General features: G+C 44.8%; 1 protein-coding gene and 1 long non-coding RNA gene across 4 annotated transcripts in view; both read left to right on the top strand.

Moving 5' to 3' along the window:
- The window catches only part of LOC115899642, a 475,756-nt gene that overhangs the window by 151,425 nt on the left and 302,821 nt on the right, over window positions 1-21,510 (top strand). The window lies entirely within an intron of this gene.
- The window catches only part of TSPYL5 (TSPY like 5), a 28,096-nt gene continuing 9,602 nt past the window's right edge, over window positions 3,017-21,510 (top strand). The window contains exons 1-2 of one of the 3 annotated variants that reach the window (XM_030937693.1): window positions 3,017-5,347; window positions 6,772-7,482. In XM_030937693.1, the coding sequence (XP_030793553.1) occupies window positions 3,139-4,392 (1,254 nt within the window). In that variant the 5' untranslated portion in view covers window positions 3,017-3,138 and the 3' untranslated portion in view covers window positions 4,393-5,347; window positions 6,772-7,482. Of the gene's footprint in view, window positions 5,348-6,613; window positions 7,483-21,510 lie in introns of those variants that run through there. The other 2 variants (XM_010385632.2, XM_030937694.1) reach the window with 2 other exon arrangements.

The following is a 21,510-nucleotide window of genomic DNA, read 5'->3' as shown; positions in this document are numbered from 1 at the left end:
AATGTAAACTTTCATTATAATTACTGGTATGTGCAAGGCCCCATGCTAGGTGCCCTGAGAGATAAAAGTAAAAAGTAAAAAGACACACTTACATAGTTTACTATCCAATTAGGAACACAAACTACAGTTCCACATAAAGTTAAATATTAATACCTAAGAAGAAAACACACAGTCCAGTTCAGCAGCACAGACCAAACTTTTAAATACAAAAGCCATGAGGAACTGGTGACTTAGAGCAAAGGGGCATTTTTATAAAAGGTGTTGGTCTCACATTTATTTCGCTTCATCTGATGCTTATCTCTTTGACATGATGAAAAAACGTTCAAGGCAGATTGTATAATAAACACATTGCAATGGCCCAGCCCTGTGTTAATCCTGCAGTGGTTTAGCCATTGGTGACTGCTACATGATGCAGATGCTGACGCTGGATTAAGACTCTTGACAACAGAGATAGGTTGATCTGTGAGTGTTCTAAGAAGTGGGCCAACCCATCAATGTCAAGTCTACAGAGGGTTGGCAAATGCATCAGCTGATTTTTAAATTTTTTTCTGAGATTTATGGAGAGTTTCAGGCTGTGATTATCCAGCTTTAAAAGTAATTTTGTAAAATAACTGGTACAAAATAGGGTGTGCCCCACTGCCAAATGAATACTACAGTTAACAAGTGCTCTGTGAGATCAAGGACAAGGCTGCTTATTGTGGTCTGGGGTGATCACAGAAGGCCTTGGGAAGAAATTATTATGAAAGGGCTTTCAATAAGAATTTAAGATAATCCTTGCACTAATTAATCCCTTTTAGTCAAATATTAATTCTCCCAACTTAATTTTTAAATTTGTCACTCTAAATTTTTACTTACAGACTGTCCCCGAATGGTGCTCTAACAAAATAGAATTTTTTGGCTAAATTATGAGTTTAGTAGTTTTCCATGAGTTGATCTGAGAACACAGCATCCATAGCGTTGCTTCTGTGGGAAAAGGGGAGCTATTCTGAACTTCAGACAATCATTGACAAATCCATTTTTGAAAACTCTGCTCTGATTGGGTCTTTCTTTCAACAAGTATTTATTAAGTGCTCTTGATATGTCAGACACTGTTGCAGGCACCGAGGATACATCAGTGAACAAAACAAAAATCTCTTCCCTTATGGAGCTGACATTCTAGAGAGAAGAGAGAGTTAAGAAGCATAATAAATAATTGGTATAGTGTGTTGGAATAAAGAAAATGTAGAGAAGGGTAAAAGGGATGGGGTGGGTGGCAATTCTAAATAGGATGGTCATTGAAAAGGTGACATTTAAGCAAAGTGTGAAGGCAGCAGCCCAAGACCACCGACCACATTAGGAAAGAGCATTTAAGGCAGAAGGAAGAGCCAGTGCGAAGGCTCTGAGGCCGGAGTTTACCTAGTGAGTTTAAGACAGCAAGGCCGCTGTAGCTGGAGGTGGGAGAGAGGAGAGAGAAGATGAGGTCAGAGAGGTAACTCATGTAGTGGCAGGTAGGGGACTTGCCAGATCATACAGTGCCTTGCAGGCTATTCTAGAGCTTTTCAGAAAATGAGAGATCACTTGTATTAGGCTGGCTTAAAATAGGGCCATCTGTATAAAAATAATTCCTCTTTAAATTGTCTCCTTAAACTTAGGGGTATACACAAATCACCCAGGATCTTGTTAAATTCAAATTCTGACTTAGTAGGTCCGGGGAAAGACCTGAGATTCTGCATCTTTAACAAGCTTTCAGGTTATATCAGGCTGCTGGTCCACAACCACACTTTGAGTAATGAGGTCCCAGGGGCTTTTTGGCTTATCTCTCCACCAGCTGGTTACAAGGGCCTTTTTGTTCCTTTTGAGCCTGAAAAGACCACCTCAAAAGGTTTTTCTTTATATTTTTACATTAGCCACGCATCCCCTCACTATTCATGGTCCTATTACCTCGCTAGTAAGAGCGTGGTCCAGAGCTGCCTCCGGGACTACGAGGGAGGTTGTCTGGCTGTTTCCATGCACAGTGTAAGAAGTTTCTAGGGCTTCTGGAGTGCCACGTGGAGGCTCTGCTTCTGAACCTCGATCTGCTCCCTGAATAATAATTTCACCTCTGACCACATTATTGTCTTACTCCAATGACAGGAGCTCTAATACAGGTCTTCACTCCTGATCCTATACCTAGTGATAGGTACCTATACCTCAGTTCTGTAAACTGAGGCAGCTAGGGGACTTGGGTAATGTTCCCAGGCAGAAGAGGTGGTCAGGTGGTCCATGGAAGCCTGTTTGTTAAGGAGCAAGGCTGACTTCTTAAGAGCCAGCCCAGTAACTGACAGTGGAACAAATCTGGAAGGACTTGCCATTTCGAAATATAAGGCATAGGATAGAGTCCCATGGGCTTGAGTTTGAATTGTGCTTCCATCCCTTACTGTGTAACCTGGGGAATGCGCCCGGGTGTCTCTGAGCTGCAGTTTTCTTATCTGGAAAATGGGAATGATACCAACATGTCCTTTGTAAATTGAGATAATGCATTTAAAGCACCTAGTAAAGTGCCTGGCACAAATGATACGAAATACGAGTTGCTATTATTTTTGTAATTTCTACTACCATCCCACTACCTACCAAATCGCTTTGACGCCTGGCATTAGAGCATCCACCTTTACGTTCTCTGGAATTAAGGTACCAGAGCAAATCCCTCAGCAAAGGTGTTCAAAGAGAGACACAGACCCGAGCACTTTCTTCATGACAGATGTCACAAGAGATAACTGGAGGAGCTGAAGATGTTTAATTTAGAAAACAGGTGATGGTGGACAGGTGGTGATGGCTCTTAGCGTTGCCTTGTTCAGCGAGACCCTGAGGGCACGATGAGACCGCGGGGAAGATATGAAAGGGCAGCGCAGCACCCCCCGCCCCCGGGAGCATATCAGAGAAACTCTCTAAGAAAAGCGAGTCCGCGCGAGATGGGGGTGGGAGCGCCCGCGGGGGGTCGTCTCCTGCGCAGCCGCAGCGGCGGCGCCAATCACCGGGCGCATCCCGTCCTCTCGCGACGGTACAGTTGTACGGTCGTGACGTCGGCGGTTGCCGTGGAGAGACCCGCTCGGTCCCGACAGTGAGCTGGCGTGAGGAGCCGCAGGGTCACAGCGTGGCTTTGAAGCCGCCTCCGCTACCACCATGAGCGGCCGAAGTCGGGGTCGAAAGTCCTCCCGCGCGAAAAACCGGGGCAAAGGCCGCGCCAAAGCCCGAGTCCGCCCTGCTCCGGACGACGCCCCGCGCGACCCGGACCCTTCACAGTACCAGAGTCTCGGGGAAGACACCCAGGCGGCACAGGTGCAGGCTGGCGCGGGGTGGGGTGGCCTGGAAACTGCTGCGTCCGCGCAGCTCCTCCGCCTGGGGGAGGAGGCCGCCTGCCGGCTCCCCCTGGACTGTGGCCTCGCGCTGCGGGCCCGAGCTGCGGGGGACCGCGGGCAGGCCGCGGCCAGGCCCGGCCCGGGAAAGGCCGCATCTCTCTCCGAGCGCCTGGCCGCAGACACTGTCTTCGTGGGAACAGCGGGAACCGTGGGGAGGCCGAAAAATGCCCCCCGCGTTGGAAACCGGCGTGGCCCTGCCGGGAAGAAGGCCCCAGAAACCTGTAGCACCGCGGGGAGGGGGCCTCAGGTCACAGCTGGTGGCAGGCAGAAGAAAGGGTCGGCAGGGGAGAATACCTCGGTCTCAGCTGGGGAGGAAAAGAAGGAAGAGAGGGATGCAGGGTCAGGGCCCCCAGCGACGGAAGGCAGCATGGATACGCTGGAGAACGTGCAGCTGAAGCTGGAGAACATGAACGCCCAGGCGGACAGGGCCTACCTTCGGCTCTCCAGGAAGTTTGGGCAGTTGCGACTGCAGCACTTGGAGCGCAGGAACCACCTCATCCAAAATATCCCGGGCTTCTGGGGGCAAGCATTTCAGAACCACCCCCAGCTAGCATCCTTTCTGAACAGCCAAGAGAAAGAGGTACTGAGCTACTTAAACAGCTTGGAAGTGGAAGAGCTCGGCCTTGCCAGATTGGGCTACAAAATCAAGTTCTACTTCGATCGCAACCCATATTTCCAAAATAAGGTGCTCATCAAGGAATATGGCTGTGGTCCTTCTGGCCAGGTGGTGTCTCGTTCTACTCCAATCCAGTGGCTCCCAGGGCATGATCTCCAGTCCCTAAGCCAGGGAAACCCAGAAAACAACCGTAGCTTCTTTGGTTGGTTTTCAAACCACAGCTCCATTGAGTCTGACAAGATTGTGGAGATAATCAATGAAGAATTGTGGCCCAATCCCCTGCAGTTCTACCTTTTGAGTGAAGGGGCTCGTGTAGAGAAAGGAAAGGAAAAAGAAGGCAGGCAAGGTCCAGGAAAGCAGCCAGTGGAGACTACTCAGCCTGGGGTGAGCCAGTCCAACTGATCCTGCACAAGTCTCCCTGCTACCTCCTGCTGGGCTGCTCCTGGTTGACTACATATTTGGCTCTCTGCCTTCTCTTCATGTTTGCCTCTGTGTACTGTAGACCCTTTGGACTTTAGTTACAAGAATATGGCGTTTATGATCATGTTCTTTTGCCTCCCATAGCCTCTTGCTTTTCTACGTTAGTGTCACATGTTATGTGATCGCACCCGGACTGTTCATACGTTAAGCACACGTACTTTAGATGTGTGCTGTCTTTTATCTACATTGCCTGGACCTTGTTCTTGGCTCTGGCCTTTCCTACTTGTCTTTAACATGGACACTCATGAGTAATCCTCCAGGACGACCAGTGCATCCTCAAGCTCTGCTCCTTCAGGGCCAGTGACTTGCTGGGCTTCGTGTTCATGCTGACCATGCATGTCATCTATGCAAGCGTTTCCATTGCCACTGCAGAATGAAGCCAGTGCACATGGTGTTAGTCATCAGCCAGAACTTACTGTTCTGTGGGTCTGGGGTCACCAGCTAAGATGTCACCTACTTTATTTCTGGCTTTGGCCTGTGGTCCATGAGACCCATCCTGCTTGATGTTCTGCAGAATGGCACTTAACTGCTGGGCATGCATGAAGTTAAGGGCAAGAAGCAGTATGCCATGTGTTCTGTACCATCATGTGTCTCTTCTTGCTTCTGGGCCCTTCTGCTGGTGAACTTCAATCTCATCAGGATCTTCCCATGCCGTGTCACTATCAAGCCATTAAATTTTGTCTGGGTTGCTGTCAGCCCCAGTTGGCTTCCTGGTCAACAGGGACCTCAAGAACTGCCTGTGGACTGAGGCCCCCTACCAGTGCATGAGACACACACCTACCCTCCCCAGCTTTCCAGGAACCCTACTGGCTGCCAGACTGATGGGCGGGCTGTTATGTGTGGACATGTGTTCACCGTCATTATGCTGTGGCTCCAGGTGAGGGTGAGGAGTGGGCCTATATAGAATCCAGATACCGCTGTCAACTTCCCTTATTCCCTTCTAAGACATGAGCGGAGTGCTATAGTAGGGGTTCTGGGGAAGAGGTATTTCTGATTTGTGGGCCTCTGCTTGCTTGACTTCAGGTCACTCATGCTTCACTTGCCTGCCTTCCTCCATTCCTCATTTCCTCCCTCATTCTTCTTTCCTCCCTCCCTTTCCTGGTAGCCTCCTTTCCTCCCCTTGCGCCTTCCCCTTCCTTTTTTCCTTATTCCTTTTTATTTTGTTTAAATAGTACCACAGAGAAAACAACTGAAAAACCACATTTTTCTACATACAGCTAGGGAGATAGCTGAGAACTTGGCACTGCGCACATATACTAGATTGAAAGAGAGTTGAGGAAACCAGAAGGCCAAGTGGATCTGCTGGCAGACCTTGAACCTGTCTCCTGGGCTTGCTCTACAGTTCTGAAGTTGAAAAACCGTTTCATGCCTAGCATCTGCTCGAGTGATAAACCCCAAGGCAGGCATATCATAGACTAGTGTTTACTCTTGTTTTGACTTTAATACTCCCTAAGACTCAAGTGCCTCCTGCTGTTTCCTTCTTTGTGGTAGCCTCTGGCCATCTGGACCTCAACCCCCAGCTTTCCCACTTTCAGCAGTCCTTTGCTCTCTTTGCTTCTACCTCAAATAGCCCCAGGAGTGGGTTTTAGTCTCCAACATGGAGTATCTCAAGCTTCTCCTGGGGGATGGGGATGGGGATGGGCAGAATCTGTTTTGGATCTCCAGGTTATTTCCAGTGGGTGTAAAAGCGGAGCTGGGCCTTTCCCTCTCTTATCCCTGAGGATGGGGAAGAAGGACTGTATCTACGCCCGTTTTTCCCTACCTTCTCTTTTGTTAGAGAGACCTCATTCTAAGTTCCTCAAGAGAGACCTTGACTTAAAGTTGTAGCAAGGGTGTGCTAGGCTGGAGATTTGGAGCAAAACCATCGAGTAGGCATGATACCGGTACGGAGCGGGCCTGGAAAATCAGACAGAAATGGCTTGAAAAGCCGCAGGGGGAGCATGCCTGTCTCTCAGTGATAGAGTATGGGAGGGACCTCCTTAGCTTGGAAAAGGAAAGTTGAAGAGATTATGGACAAATAGGATGCCTAGTTGAGGGTGTTTCCAAAATTTTGTCCAATCTTATCATCAGTAGATTTTATAAGCCACAGAGACAAACCAGGAACAGAATAATGTTGCTTTGGTTACTTTCTTTTTTGTTCTAGGTGTGGCTTTGTACATGCAGAAGAGTGCTATATGCTGCACATTTTACCTTTAAAGTCTTACCACTTTCCCCATTTTAATCTAATGGGAAGATAGAGCTGTGTAAGTCTGCTTTTTTTTTGTTAATTTTTTTTTTGCTCTTTGTTATGGACGTTTTCAGACATGCGCAGAAGTGGAGAGGATGGTCCTTGGACCCCATGTGTCCATCACCTAGCTGCATCATTTATCAGTTATGGTCAACCTGGTTTCATCTGTATCTGCCTCTTTTCATCTGTATTGTTTATTGAAAATCCAAGACACTAAGCCAATGCAACCGTGACTACTTTGGGAGATTGGTAGTCTCTTTTGATGGTGATAGTGATGGGGTGCACTATCATAATCACATCAGGTCTGCTTTTTACTTTTAATGTTAACTAATGAAGTTCCAGAGATGGGCCTTAGAAATGTGTTTTAAGAATTAACAAGGAGTCTCAAAAAGAAATGAGAGGGATGCTTCCTTTCCCTTGCATCCACAAAACAAGAGAGAGACTGTTCTATTGTAAAACTCTTTCAAAAATTCTGATATGATAAGGTACTTGAGACCCTTCAGCAGAATGTCAATCTTTTTTTTCTGTGTAACATGGAAACTTGTGTGACCGTTAGCATTGTAACCAGCTTGTACTGGTCTCATAACTCTGGTTTTGGAAGAATAATTTGGAAATTGTTGCTGTGTTCTGTGAAAATAACCTCCCCAAAAATAATTGGTAACTGGTTGTTGTACTTGGTAATTTGACACCCTGTTAATAACACAATTTTTTCTGTGTTCCTAAACAGTATAAATAGTTGTAAGTTTGCATGCATGGTGGAAAAATAAAAACCTGTATCTCTGTTATATTTCTGATTTTCAAAAAAGAATTGGAAGGTTGTTAAACAGAGGTTGGGCAGTGAAAAGGGTATATACATTGCCCTAGGTAAGTGATTCCCAAGCCGCAGACGCTTGTGTGGTTAGCTACACAAAAACACATAAGATTTTTATTTCTAGGACTTTTTCCCAAAGATTGAGATTCTATGATTCTGAGAGGAAGCCAGGTAGCTTAGTTTTTAACATGCGTTCTAGTTGATTCAGAAGCAGTGAACTCCCATTAGAATAATCTAGATTCTATGAATCATCTAGATTCTAGTAGAAATACAGTGCTTCTTAAATTTTAGGGTGCATCTGAATTGTGTGGGGAGTCCTGTTAAAATATGCATTCCGATATAGTAGTTTGGGATGGAACCTGAGATTCTGCATTTCTAAGGAGCTTCCAGATGATGACAGTGCTGGTAATTTGTGAACTGCACTTTGAGTTGAAAGGGGGGTGACCTTGAAGGCCCTTTTAAACTCGAGTAATGGTGCTCAGCTTTTGTTGCACACTAGAATTGTCTGGGAAGCTTACAGAAACACTGCCAGAGCTCCACACAAAGACCAACTAAATCAGAACGGGGTAAGGGGTAGGTCTGGGTGTAGATATTTTTATAACTTCCCAGGTGATTCTAGTGTTTAGCCAGAGTTGAGAACTACATCCTCTGATGCTGTTCATTTCAGATCCATAACAAGGATCATTTCCCATTAATCAGGAGAAGCAGTGGCAGACAACCAAGTGCCACACTAAGCTGCCCAGCAGAAAATGGACAAAATTAGAAGTGGGTTGTTACTGACAAGAAAATAAAATGGGCTTATATGACAAAGGGTTTTAATAAATAAACATGCAGTGTTCAGGGCATAGTAGGTGCTCCAGTGTTGAATGAATGAATGAATTTAAAGCACCCTTTAGATTCAGATGCCTCAGGGCATTTGAATTTGGTAATTTGTGAAGTGGGCCACATTTGTTTCATAAGAAAATCTGTATCAGTTTTCTGGGGCTGCCATAACAAAGTCCCACAAACTGAGTAGCTTAAACAACAGAAATTTATTTTCTCAGTTCTGGAGGCTAGAAATTCAAGATCAAGGTATCAGCAGGGTTGGTTTCTTCTGAGGGCCTCACTCAGCTTATATATAGCTTTCTTTTCTGTCTTCACCTGGTCTCCTGTGTGTGTGTGTCCTAATATCTTATAAGGATACTAGTCATCTTGAACTGGGGTCCCTCTAATGACCTCATTTAACTTTACCCTTTAAAGACCCTGTCTCTAAATTCACCTACATTATGAGGTATTGGGGATTACAATTTCAACATACGAATTTGGTGTGAGGGCAGGGGCAATTTAACCCCTAACAACATCGTAACTTGTATTCTTCTGACACATATGTGCCTCACGTTATGGTAGTTAATTGTATTGAGGCATATCATGTGCCAGGCACTATTGCAGGTGTTATACAAGGGTTAATATATTGAGTCTTTATGACAAGTGATAATTATCTCTTAATGAGGGGATGGGTTGAGGAAATGGAGTAAAAAGAGGTTGAGTAAATTGTTCAGGATCATGCTGGTAATGAATGAGCCAGGCTTTAAATTCAGGCAGTCTGGTTCAAGAATGCACACACATAGCACTTGACTCGAGTAGGAATAATCTTCAGTTTATCAATAGTATCTTTATGTAGAATCTCCTAATTTTGCATGTTAAACAAAATTTAAACCCCTGGAGTTTTTCTAATATGTGGAATGCAGAAGGGATGGAGAACAGCCTCTCCAGGCCTGATCTTCCTCTCAGGATTCACTCAGTCTGCTTTGATTATGAATTGGGAGGAGCTGTCTGCCCAGTTCAATTCCGTTTACGCACTTGCTTCCCTGTGGGTGCAGAGCCTCTCAAACACCTCTCTTCAGTTCCTTGGACAACCCATTCAATCTGGGATGTACTACTTCTCCATCAGCTCATTCATTCATTGCCTCTTAAATGAACCAATCCTTGGTGTAGACATTGGAGATATAGCTGTGGACAAATGCAACTTTGAATTTTTCTTCCCCCACCTGCACCCCACCCCGCCACCCACCCACCATAGGTTTCAATCTCTTCTTAGCTTTCACTTTTTCACCATCAAGAGATTGATAGTCTTCTTTTTTCCATTTTCCTGGGGCTGGTGAATGCTTTAGGTCCATGTGGGTTGAAGAGGGGGCTAAAGGAAGCCTCCCTCACCTTTGGCCTTTAGGTAAGACTTCACAAGGGACTCAGACCTTCCATAACCTGGAGAGGGAGAGCCTCTTGGGTCATTCTAGTTATCTTAAGAGCCCTTGGCCCCGCTTTTAGTGTTGACTTTTATTACAAAAAGGCCTCTTCTGATTTTTTAACTGTTACCTCCTGGGCTTTTTTGGAAATGTGGTAGGTTTGTGCTAGGCCATAGGTGAGTGGGGAGAGAAAAATAAAATGGTCCTGCCACCCTGAGCTTACCAAAGATCTCTACCCGCTTTGGACTGTCTATTTCTTCTTGCACTTTGGGCTTCTTTATTCTAGTCTACTATAGTGGTTTGCAACAGAGGAAGGAGACACACTGCCCTAGGGAGGCATGTTAGAACCACCTAGGGAGGGAAATTTGGCAAATTTGCTTGCCCCCTGAAGGTTCAGAGAAGTCCTCAGTCACGGGGAGCCACTGTAACTGATGGGTAGGGTCATATCCCTCAGGTGTTGGGACAATAAAAAAGTGGAGTATAGGCTATCCAGTCCATGGTTTCTATCTTTATTTGCCCTTAGTGTCTTCACTTCTTCTTTTGGAATCTTCTCCAACTATCTTTCACTGTTTAGGGTCACAACTCACTACTGCTCATTCACTTTCACCTGAAACTCTAGACTTAGACCCTCCTGTCAGGTGTTCAGCTACTGGCCATCCAGGGCTCGAGCCTCTGTCCTGTCAACCTGGTCCTCAGCTGAGGTTTGACAAATATAAGACAAAGTAACTACCATCTGTGTGACACTTCATGGTTAACAAAGCACATTCACTTATATTATCTTGATTATAACAACTATCCCTTAAGAAGGCTCAAAGAGGTTAAATGACCAAAATCACAAAAGTAGTAGAGCCAGGACTTACAAACTTGGGTCTTCTGATTCCAAATTCCATCCATCCGTGGGACGGTAAGCATGTGGCCCAGGGCAGATGTCTGGCACTATGAATCTAGACACTTCTTTCCACAGAACCTGTATTTAACTGTATTTAACTTTCTGCACAGCAGATTATCCAGTTGCTGCCAATTAATCTGAGTTGGCATACGAATGTGAAACTTCTTTACCATCCCTAACTACAGCGTGTATGGTCATAACTAGGAGCAGGACCGACTTGACTCAGTGGTGGGTGAGTCTTCCTTCAACTGCATTGTTCAAAGGTTAGGATTGGCTCTAGACCTAGTATGCTTGCTGCTGAGGACTGAGTGTGGTTTTGGGCCATATATATCAACAACTGCATATAAATGAGTTGGAAAGGGGAAATTTTGCTTCTATAAGAAGAAGTCTGGTAATGGGAGGTTGTCAGGTTGTAGGCTTCAGTGGCTTAATGATATTAGGGATCTGAGTCTGCCATCTTTTCTTTCTTTCCCTTGGCTTTCCCCTCACGATTCCCCAGCTGCAAGCATCACAACCTCACCCAGCTGCACTCAGAGGTGGGAAGAAAGGAGGAGGAGGGGGCCTTCTTACATGTCTCTGTTTTTATCAGGAAAGAAGATCTTTGTCAGTAGTCCCTGGTGGATTTCAGGAGACCTAAGACAGGTCCCTTGGGCCAGAAATGGGTCACATTCCTACACCCTACCTCAAGGACAGCTTGCATTTTCCAGTATCTCTCATGGGATTAGAGTTCTGCCATCTAGAAATAAGGAAAGTTCAAGGGGCTAGAGCTGACAGGTGATTTTCAATCACCTGTAGTTTTATGCTTTCTGAGATAATTTTGTGGACGTCGAACACCAGATAACAGCTGGAGGCACCATGCATCTGCCTTTTCCCCCCAGGTCTCCCAGTTACCCCTTGTGACAAGAAAGCTTTACCTTGTGCTTAGTGTTTTGTGTCTCATTTCCTCTATTACATGGTAAATGCTTTTCTGGCCAGATGATGCCTTTTTGGTTTTCGTATCTCCCACAGCACTTACCTCAGGGTTCACTCAACATTTGATGTGGGTGAATAAATGCAATACATCAATGAGCTTTCTAAAATGTAAATTTGATCATGTCAACCACTGGTTGAAACCTTCAGCAGTAGGATCCAGAATCCCAAGGAGCTCATAACAAGCCCTCCATTATGTGCCCTTTCCTTTTGTTTCTTTCAAACTTCCTTATGATGAAAACTTCCAAATATTCAGAAAAGTACAATGACCAGCTGTATACCTACAACTTAAGTTCAGTGATTGTGAACTTTCAGACATAGTTTGTCTATTTATATGTGTGTATATATATTTTGCTGAATCATTTGAATTAGTTGCATGATGCTTCATCCCTAAATACTCAGCGTGCATCTCATTAAAAATAAGGATACTAGCTGGGCGTGGTGGCAGACGCCTGTAATCCTAGCTACTTGGGAGGCTGAGGCAGGAGAATCACTTGAACCTGAGAGGCAGAGGTTGCAGTGGGCTGAGATTGTGCCACTGCACTCCAGCCTGGGTGACAGAGTGAGACTCTGTCTCAAAAAAAAAAAAAAAAAAAAAAAAGATACCTTCCCACATAATCACAAGATCATTATAAGACTAGAAATTGGTTCCCAAATACCATCTAGTATCCGGTCCATATTTAAATGTCTTTAAATGTGTCTATTGTTCCCAAGGTTATCTTACCGTGTTAGTTTTACAATCAGGATTTAATAATATTCAGGCATTCCATTTGACCATTGCATCTCTTTAGTCTTTTTAAAATCAAGATAATCCCCCCCCCCCTCACCTTTTAAAATTTTCCCACTTGTAACGTTGACTTTCTGAAGATGTTAGGGCAGTTGTCTTGTAGGATGCCCCATACTCTAGATTTGTCCAATTGCTGCTTCTTGGTTTTAACTTTTCCCTCTATCTCCTTTTTTTCTTTTTTTAAACTAAAGGTGCCGTTGAAACTACCTAAGATACTACCTAAGTGAAGCTGCGTACTTCATATGTGTCACATCAGAAGGTGCACAGTGAGAGGCTGTCCCACGTTTGTGACATTAGTTTGATCTTTTGGTTAAGATGGTGATCACCATGTCTCTCTTTTGTAAAGATGCATTTTCCCTTTCCAGTTAGTGGGTAATTTCTAGATGGTTCTCTGTTACTGGGAGAATATTATGTTTCCTAAAACTTTTCATCCGAAGGTTTTAGCAGCCATTGAGGGTTTTTGCCCAAGTCAGATATTTCACTGTCAGTTGCAAAATGGTGATTTTATAATCCTGTCATTCTTATTACATGCTTTAGCTGGTATTCTGGTATAAGGGAGGTCTTTCCCTCATCATCTGGCAAGGGACTACATTTTCTCCTAAAAAGGCAGTGTAAAGACTTAATTCCTTCCCTTTAATCACCAATTTTCAGCATCGGAAGTTGGTATAATAATAACCTCCAGTGGTCTCAAAAAGGGCGTGATTTCTTTACTGTCACTACAAGCGTGTGGATTTTTATTTATTTAATATTTACAGTCAGTTCCAGTCAGCTGTTCAGTTGACCTGTATTTTGGCCCTAACCAACCTTTACCAAATTCCTCTCATCTTTGTCTCTGACTAGCTCCCCTTGCCACCCTGTACTGTGCTCTAGCCAGTATGAACCATTTCTGATTCTCTGAACACTCGTATTTATACAAGCTGTTTGCTCAGCAAGAAAGCCCTTTCACATACAGCTCAGATATGCTTGTTCTGTGATGTTATTTTTAATCTTTCAAGGCTAAATTAATCCTTCCCTTTTCTTTATTTCCACAATATTCTGTCCACTCTTCAATCTACAGTAACTAATGTAACGACTTGTACTTACCTGTTTACCTGCCTGCTCCCACCAGAGACTATGTGATCCTTAGATCACAGAAGAATAACAAACAGTATGTGGTAATCATTTTTGTATTCCCACAGCCCAGTGGCCTACACATAGTAGGTGCTCATTAAGCACTGAATGAATGCAAATGAATGATTCTTAGAAATTGATGAAGGCATCAGTGACCAACTACAAAGAGGTTAGAAGAGCCCAGGAGCAGAGATTGGGAGTAACTTCAAGTGAAGGAGAAGCATGAACCTAATAGAAATGGATTAAAAGAGATGGGAGAGGGAAGCTATTACCTGCACAAAGCTTTGGGCAAAAAACACAGTGGCACCAAACCACTGTCATATTGGAAATCAAGTAGGGAAATGGAAGACAGCAGGAAAGCAAATGAAAAATGTTGGAAGTGTACCATGTACACTGTGCTTTAGTAATGTTCCACAGCACATGAGTCTGTAATTGAAAACAAGAAAAAGCAAAGCCAATGTGATCCTGGACAATGACTTTCCCAGGGATCTTTCTCTGTCTTTATACGTAGATATGTATATATATATATATAATCTGCGATCTTCTAAGAGGTCCCTTGAATTTATTTAAATGACTCCAGAAAATTGGGGTAGAACAATCTCTAAAAGTGGTTTCACTGAAAAGCAACCTGGACAGGAGTTTAACCTGCAGAGTGGAACAGTGTGAGTAAATCTAGGGGAAAATTACGTTGAGCTTCAATACTAAGTAGCCTGAATTCCAAGACTATGTGGAAAATATGGTCATCAAACCCCAGTGCTGATTTGCTAAGTGCTGTGGGACTAGATCATTTATGAGACAATCCAGGGCACTTAGAGGGGGACAGGGGTGCAAGGTGAGGCATTTGAGCCCAGGCACATTCTGGAGGTGGTTATAATTACAGGGCAGATTGTCCCTAAGGAAGCAAAGTTGGTGGGGTCCCACCATACCAGGAGATCTCTTCATCTTGTGCTGTGAGAACCTGTCTTGCTACTAGTGCCACCTCTGGCCCGAGGACAATATATTTTCCTTCTAGCATTTATGTGAGGGACACTGAGTCCCTACAAGCTTACATGCCATTCTCTCAGCAGGAGGTCTTATCTGACTTTCAGTAAAATGATACTCCCACTCCTGCTGCTCGCTTTGTACTCCTTCTCACAGCTCCCTCTTTTCCTTGATAGGATTTACAATTCATGACTATGATTTTGTCCCTGGGTTTGTTTCTTCCCTTAGACTGTAATCTCTCAAAGATCCTTGCTGCTGGATCCCAAATGCCCACACATAGGAAGTATCTGACAAATATTTTGGACTAGTGCAAATGTTGATCTTATGAGCCATAGCCAATTAAGATGGCAGGTTGGGTGGGCCATGCCTTGGGATTGTCCTTTGGCAGGAGGAGATGATCCCTTCCTAATATACAAGCGGCCTGGCAGAGTACATTTTATTGAGTGGGTACCACATGCTGAGGACAGTGCTAAGCACATTATACACATTATCACAACAAATCTATTTTCATACTCATTTTCCAGATGAGATAAAAGAGCCCAAGAGGGTTTAGGTGACTTGCCAAGGTTACATAAGTTGTAATTTCTGGAGCTAGGGGTAGAGGCTCTTAACCATTATTCTGCACTGCCTCTCTGGTGGGGGTTTACAGTATGAGTTTGTGAGTTAGGCTAACATCGTCCTCATGCCTTCAGGAAGGAGGAAGGACAGTGTGTGACTATAGATAGGTTCTCAGCTCTCCAGGGGTTGACGATCACTGTGCCTAATCACCAGGGAGGAAAGTATGGGAAGTGTGTGTGTGTGTGTGCATGCATGCACACGTGTGTGGGGGCCGTATCTAGGTGTGTGTCCAGGAGGCCATGAGAGTGGCCAGCAAGCCAGCTTTGCCTGCCTGCTGCTTGTCCTCAGGCCCACACCTTCCTGAGGCTGCCGGGGCATGATGCACACTCACTCAGGGATCACTGCCCACTGAGGTAGTTGGGTCCACATTTTAAAGGCTCCCAGCTGTGGGCAGGTTGTGGGAAATAGAGACCCTCCTGGCCCAAAGCAGCCCAGCAGGTGGGGGCCTTTCTGAATAGAGGCATTAAGCAGATGGTTTGATCAGGCTGAGTCACAGATAGCATCAGGCTCAACAAAAGGCAAGAACAGCTCCTAAATGAGGGATTTGTCTGTATACAGGCCACGTAGGCAGGCCTGCTGATTAGAAGCTGTTCTTTGAGCTCCAGCCTCCCATATGGACAGCAATCCCTATCATTTGTCTTGTCTTGGAATAAGAAAGATGATGAAAAATCAAATCAAGGTTTCTTGATAATACCATGGGAGTGTGCTTTCCCCTTCACAAAATTTGACCCTTCTACTCCACACAGGGATTATATGGAAAGTAAAAAAGTAAGGAGTTAACATTGAGCACCTACTGCATGCTTAAGTGACTTTTATACAGTCATTATTTTATTTTTTTACAATAGCAAGCTTATGAAGTCTTCATTGTTACCTACATTTTATAGTTAATTACACTGAAGCTTTGAAAATTAAGAAACTTGCTCAGGGTTACTCAGCCAGAACTCTGTCTGACTGGCATCTGTTTGGCTCCCGAACCTCTGTTCTCTCAATTATAACATACCTAGAAGAGAGAAGACACAACCCCCTCCTAGAAGAGGGGAGACACAATTACTCCTGTTTTTAACATGGGTGATATGAGTCAGTTAGAATGCTTTCAGTTGCAAGTAACAGAAACCCTGGCTTAGGCCCAGAAATAAGGACAGATGCTATTTTTGTAGTAAGGAATCTGGAGGTAGGTGATCCTATGCTTAGTTTTAGCTGCTAACTTATCAAGCTCCCAGATTCTTTCCATCCTTCCGGTCCTTCCTCTCCAACATCTTTGGATTTGGCAAAGACTTTTTGTCTTCAAAACTGTCCCATGGCCCTGAGATGACTGCTTCTGTTCCAGGCATCGTATCCCCAGATACAGTGTTTAAAACAGGAAAGTTAGGAAAGGAAGCAAACAAGGACTTCTCCCCTAGAACCCTATCTCTTTTACTGGGGAGGAAAATACTTCCTGAAGCCTCCCAATGGACTTTATATCTTTTTGGGCAGAAATGAGTCTTCACCCTTAGACAAATTGCTGGCAAAGGGAACCGTTACTGCCATGACTGGCTTGGGCTGACCAGGACTATTTCCCCGGGAACTGCAAGGAAGAAGGAGCATTGCTGTTATATAGGCACTCGCCACACAATTCTAAGGCCAGGGACTGATCAGACTCCATGACCACCATTGCTAGAATACCTTGGAGAAGGGAGAATAGTCAACATTTATTCATCAATTCAGACAGCTTGCTTGTTTAGTACCTTCTGTGATCTCAGGCATGAGTTAGGTACCATAGGGTCAAAGGACCTGTAGAATACAGGCTTGCACTTACTGTTTCATCTAAATGGGAAGAGTAAAGATAGATAGATAGATAGATAGATAGATAGATAGATAGATAGATAGATTAAAATATAGATATGTATATATATGTGTATATATATGAACAGTTCAATGAAAACATGAAACAAAAATTTAACAAAAGCCAGCATATGACCAAGTGGTCATAGGGCAATACAGCAAATTCTTCTTGGAAGATTTTGTGAGTTTCTTTGTCCTACTCATGATTCAGTGGAAGCACTTTAAATTCTTTTTAATCAATGGGATTAATTTTATATTTTCTGTTATTTCTTTCCAAATAAAATACATACATTAATATTTCTCAATGATTTGGAGGCTACTTTTGGTCAAGAAAATTATTTTTAGGTGTTAAATCTATATTGTTGGCCTCCTAGAAAAAGTATTTGGTGCTTTGGCAAGAGATGTGAACCAGCTATGAATTTAAGTATCAGCCCTGGTAGCTTTACCATATATGGTTGACTTTTTTGATGGATTTCCTGTGGATCTAAGCAGCATGAAAATCAAGTGGTGTCACCTTGCATTCTAATTAAGCATGAACATTTATTTCAACAGTTACATTTGAGGCATCTGAATAATGCAAAATGCTACAGCAGCAGCCAAAACTTTAGTTTGGCCTCTGATTAAAGACAGTCTTCTCAATCTGGCCCCAGTTTCTAGAGTAATCCTGTGAGCAGATTAAACATAAGCCCGTACTTTGCTGATGATTGTGTGTTGATTCTATAACAATTTGGCTAGGAGTAGTTATCATTTGAAACCAAAAATCCCCCAAATAGTGATTGCTCTAGACTTCCAGATGGAGAACTTTCCCCATAGCCCAGTAACTTTGCTAAAGATCACCATGTGGAAGGCCGTTCTTTTTGTTGTTGGACTTTTGTTATATTATCCTCCCAGAAAAGCTTACCTTATTCATCTCAGCCTCTTCTTAGTTGCGGGCTAGGGGAAAACAGGGAGAGTCATTCCCAACATGGTATGGCCCGTGCATTTCTCAGGCTCTCTTTTCATGGGATTGTTCTAATTGGTGTTGGATGTAAGGGTTTTGAAGTCTCACCTCACTTTGTTCGGTATTTTTAAATGCTCCTCGGCCCTAGTTGAGCTGGAACCATGGTGCCCCAAGCCAGCTTTGAAAGAGGCAGTTCTGCCAAACAGTCATCCATGGGTAGTTCTTATTCCCTGAGTGCTCCAGTAGCTTCTGGGTCAACATGCAATTGGTGGAAAATGATGTGAATTTCTTGGCTAAAGAAAAATGGTAAAATGCAGATTGCAGAACATGCTCACCTTGTAGCTGGCTTGAAGTCTGTGTTCAAAAGCCCTGGCCTTCACAACCCAAACTGAAACTCCAGTTGGAACCAAGAAAGCACAGTGGATATGGACGGTGGTAAAAGTAAGCCTGGCTGGAGTCACTGGCTTTGGGTACCTGATGGCAACAACACGTGTTCCAGAATGGTTGTCTGTTAAATGTTTACTAGAGTTGGGTCTGGAGCATAGAGTGAAGGGAAGGAATATAATGGAAGGTTGTAGAGTATGACAACGAAGACTTGGAATCAGGCCGGGTGTGGTGGTTCACACCTGTAATCCCAGCATTCTGGGAGACCGAGGTGGGCAAATCATGAGGTCAGAAGTTTGAGATCAGCCTGGCTAACACGGTGAAACCCCGTCTGTACTGAAAATACAAAAATATTTAGCTGGGTGTAGTGGCAGGTGCCTGTAATCCCAGCTACTCAGGAGGCTGAGTCAGGAGAATTGCTTGAACCCAGGAGGCGGAGGTTGCAGTGAGCCGAGATTACACCACTGCACTCCAGCCGGGGCGACAGACTGAGACTCCATCTCAAAAAAAAAAAAAAAAGAGTTGGACTGTGTTCCTATCAAAACTCTGAGAGCTACTAGCTAGCGTACCTGGAAGGTACCTGGAACCTGGAAGGTTACTTAGCTTCTCTAAGTGTTTTTTTTAATCTGTAAAAGAGGAATAAAAGTTTGGAGTTAGATGGAAGTTATAAAAAAGCAAGGCTCAAATTATGTATAGAACTGAAAAGTCCAGGGGCAGTCTGGGTTTCAGATATGACTTGATCCAGGGGCAGACACTTTCCTCCCTGTGGCAAGATGGCTTCTCGATGCTCTAGGCCTGCAAAGCTTACCCTTTCAGTAACCCTAATAAAGCATGCAAGAATTTCTTCCTTGCCAGTAACAAAGAAAAAAAAAAAAAAATCCTGAGATTGACTCTTAGCTTATTAGGTCATTATAAACACTTGAGTCAATTGCTAAGAACTGGGTCACTGCCCAGCCCTGGAGCCAGGAAAGGGGTCAGCCCCACCCGAGCTACAAGAACGGACAATAGGAAAGGGATGCTTTTTTTTCCAAATGAAAATAAATCATGGTGCTAGTACCAGAGGAATGGGGGATGGATGCTGGGCAGGCCAAAACAATAGATGCCCACTGAAGAAGCACTCCATTCCCAGGTCATCTTTGTTAATAAGGAAGTGGGAGGGATAGGAATCAAAAACACTGATTTATGAGGATCCGGGCCAGGGTCAGGCATCGAGCATCAGCAACTCCCTACCCTGCCTTTTTACACAGTAGCACAGTCTTTGTATGATAGAAATTTGGTTGCAGCTTCAATGTGACATACATATGCTTTCAACTCTCAAGGCATCAAACCTTGTTTAATTACTATTATACTTTTCTTAAGGTTTTGGTATTTTGCCTCTGTATTTCTGACGTGCCTCTTGGCTACAGATAATCCAGATAGTGGTTGCTGTCTGTGGGCATGTGAGGCTGCAAAGTCCAAAAAGTGAGGCTAACGGCCACTAGTGACAGATGAAGGGGCTTCCTCAGGGGCAGAGGCACAGGGTCCAGTGATACAGGCTGGCACCTCAAGAATCAGGGATGAGATTTTCCTGGGAACCACAGGGTTCATATTTGAGGGAGGCTTGGGAGTTTTTCACTCTCTGCATAATGGCTCTGTTCCCCTGGGGATAACCCATCACAAGATATGCCTCGTGAACATGGGTGGCAGAGGGACACACAGGTGCAGGGGTATCTTCCAGCCCTGGATGGTGCCATATGAGGGATGGATGTAAGACTGGCCATATAGGTGAAGTGTCCGAGGCTCAGAGAGATGGCAGGGTTCACCTCTGGACAGAGCAGGACAGAACTAGAATGAATGTATAACACTGGGGAAAAGATTGTTATTGGGAAATGCTCCACACAAACACATTCCAAGAACATGAATCAGAGAAAGAGATGGACTGTGCTTGGTGATGGTGGTTCGGTGCACGTCCCTCTGGGTTGGGCTGGACTGTGGTGACAGAGGAGATGGGTACAAGGGAATTAAGAGAATTTTAGATGCATTGCTCAAAATGTAGGGGCTTGGGGTGTCCAGACTTTGATGTGGGATAACAGAAAAGGAAAGCCCTCATGGTGGGACATAAATGGGTTAATCAGGTTGGGAGAAGTGGGTGTCCAGATGATTCCACCCCCAAGTCCAAGCGGGGAGCCTGGGTCCAAGCAGAAAAGAGTTTCCTCGTTTAGCAATCAAAGGAGTCCAGAGTGGGTGCCCAGCCTTGGGGCAGAGGGAGAAAGGAAGAGGGAAAGCTTTGCTCTGAGGATGAGGTGAAGAGCAGAAGGAAACAGAGACCCCCCAGAAAAGGGAGACTTTTCCTGTCCCAAGGCAGAGACCCAGGGGACTGTGCACAGTTATCTCAGCCCTTTGAGTGCCTCTGTTTCCCTCATCTGTGGTCAAGCCTAGTTCTGTATTCCAGCCAGCTGTGGGAGGACGGGGTGACGAAGTGATGCTCAAAGAGAATGTGAGGCCAGCCGGGGCAGCCCAGGACTCTGGACTGACGCCTTCAACAGGGGAGTCTCCCCCTCCCCCTTTTTCTCCCCCCCTCCTTTTCCTCTTCCTCCTACTGCTGGGAGTTAGCTGGAGAACCAACAGGCAGCATTACAGGAAACTCCTATAGGCCCCTTCAGCTGGTTGAGGGGGCTCAGCCGGCCCCACGGCTAGGGCGTTTGTGTCCTGTTTCCTGCCATGCAGGAGGGGCACTGTGAGGGCCTCCCGCCTCTCACCCCAACCACATACACACCTGTAAACAATGGAGCACTCCAGTCTCCAGCCCTACCTAGAGGAGCGATTTGTTCTCTGATTTCCATAGCACAGAAAAGAAAAAGAAAAAAAAAAATCCAAAACAAAAAGTAAAACCACTTTAAACAACTAGGAGTTTTGTTTGGTTATTTGGCGAAGGGTGTGTGCTGGGGGAGTGGGTAGTGAGGAAGTTCTTTATCCCTCGAGAATCTAAATGAAGGAAAAGTCAGTTTGAAACCGGCTCCCAAGATGATGCAGGGGTCTCAACCCAGAATAAACTCCGAAAGCTGTATTTTCAGCACAGAGAAGGGGGGCTTCCTAATAGAAACTTTGGCAGCCCTTGTGCTGTGGCCCTGGCCCTGGGCAGTGCTGCGCTGCTGTTTATTTGAGAGGAAGTGGTGGAGAGTGGTCCCTCTTGTGGCGTGTGGTCTTGGCAGCGCCTGGGCTCTCCGTCTTCTGTTTGGGAGTCTGGCCCACCATGGAGCCCTTGCTCTCGGTTCCATTGTTAAAGGGTTCCTGCTGCAGTG

The sequence above is a fragment of the Rhinopithecus roxellana genome, chromosome 9 (genome assembly GCF_007565055.1).
Source record: "Rhinopithecus roxellana isolate Shanxi Qingling chromosome 9, ASM756505v1, whole genome shotgun sequence".
Lineage (NCBI taxonomy): Eukaryota > Metazoa > Chordata > Mammalia > Primates > Cercopithecidae > Rhinopithecus > Rhinopithecus roxellana.
Note: the sequence above shows the minus strand (reverse complement) of the source record. Positions and strands in the feature narration are given on the sequence as shown.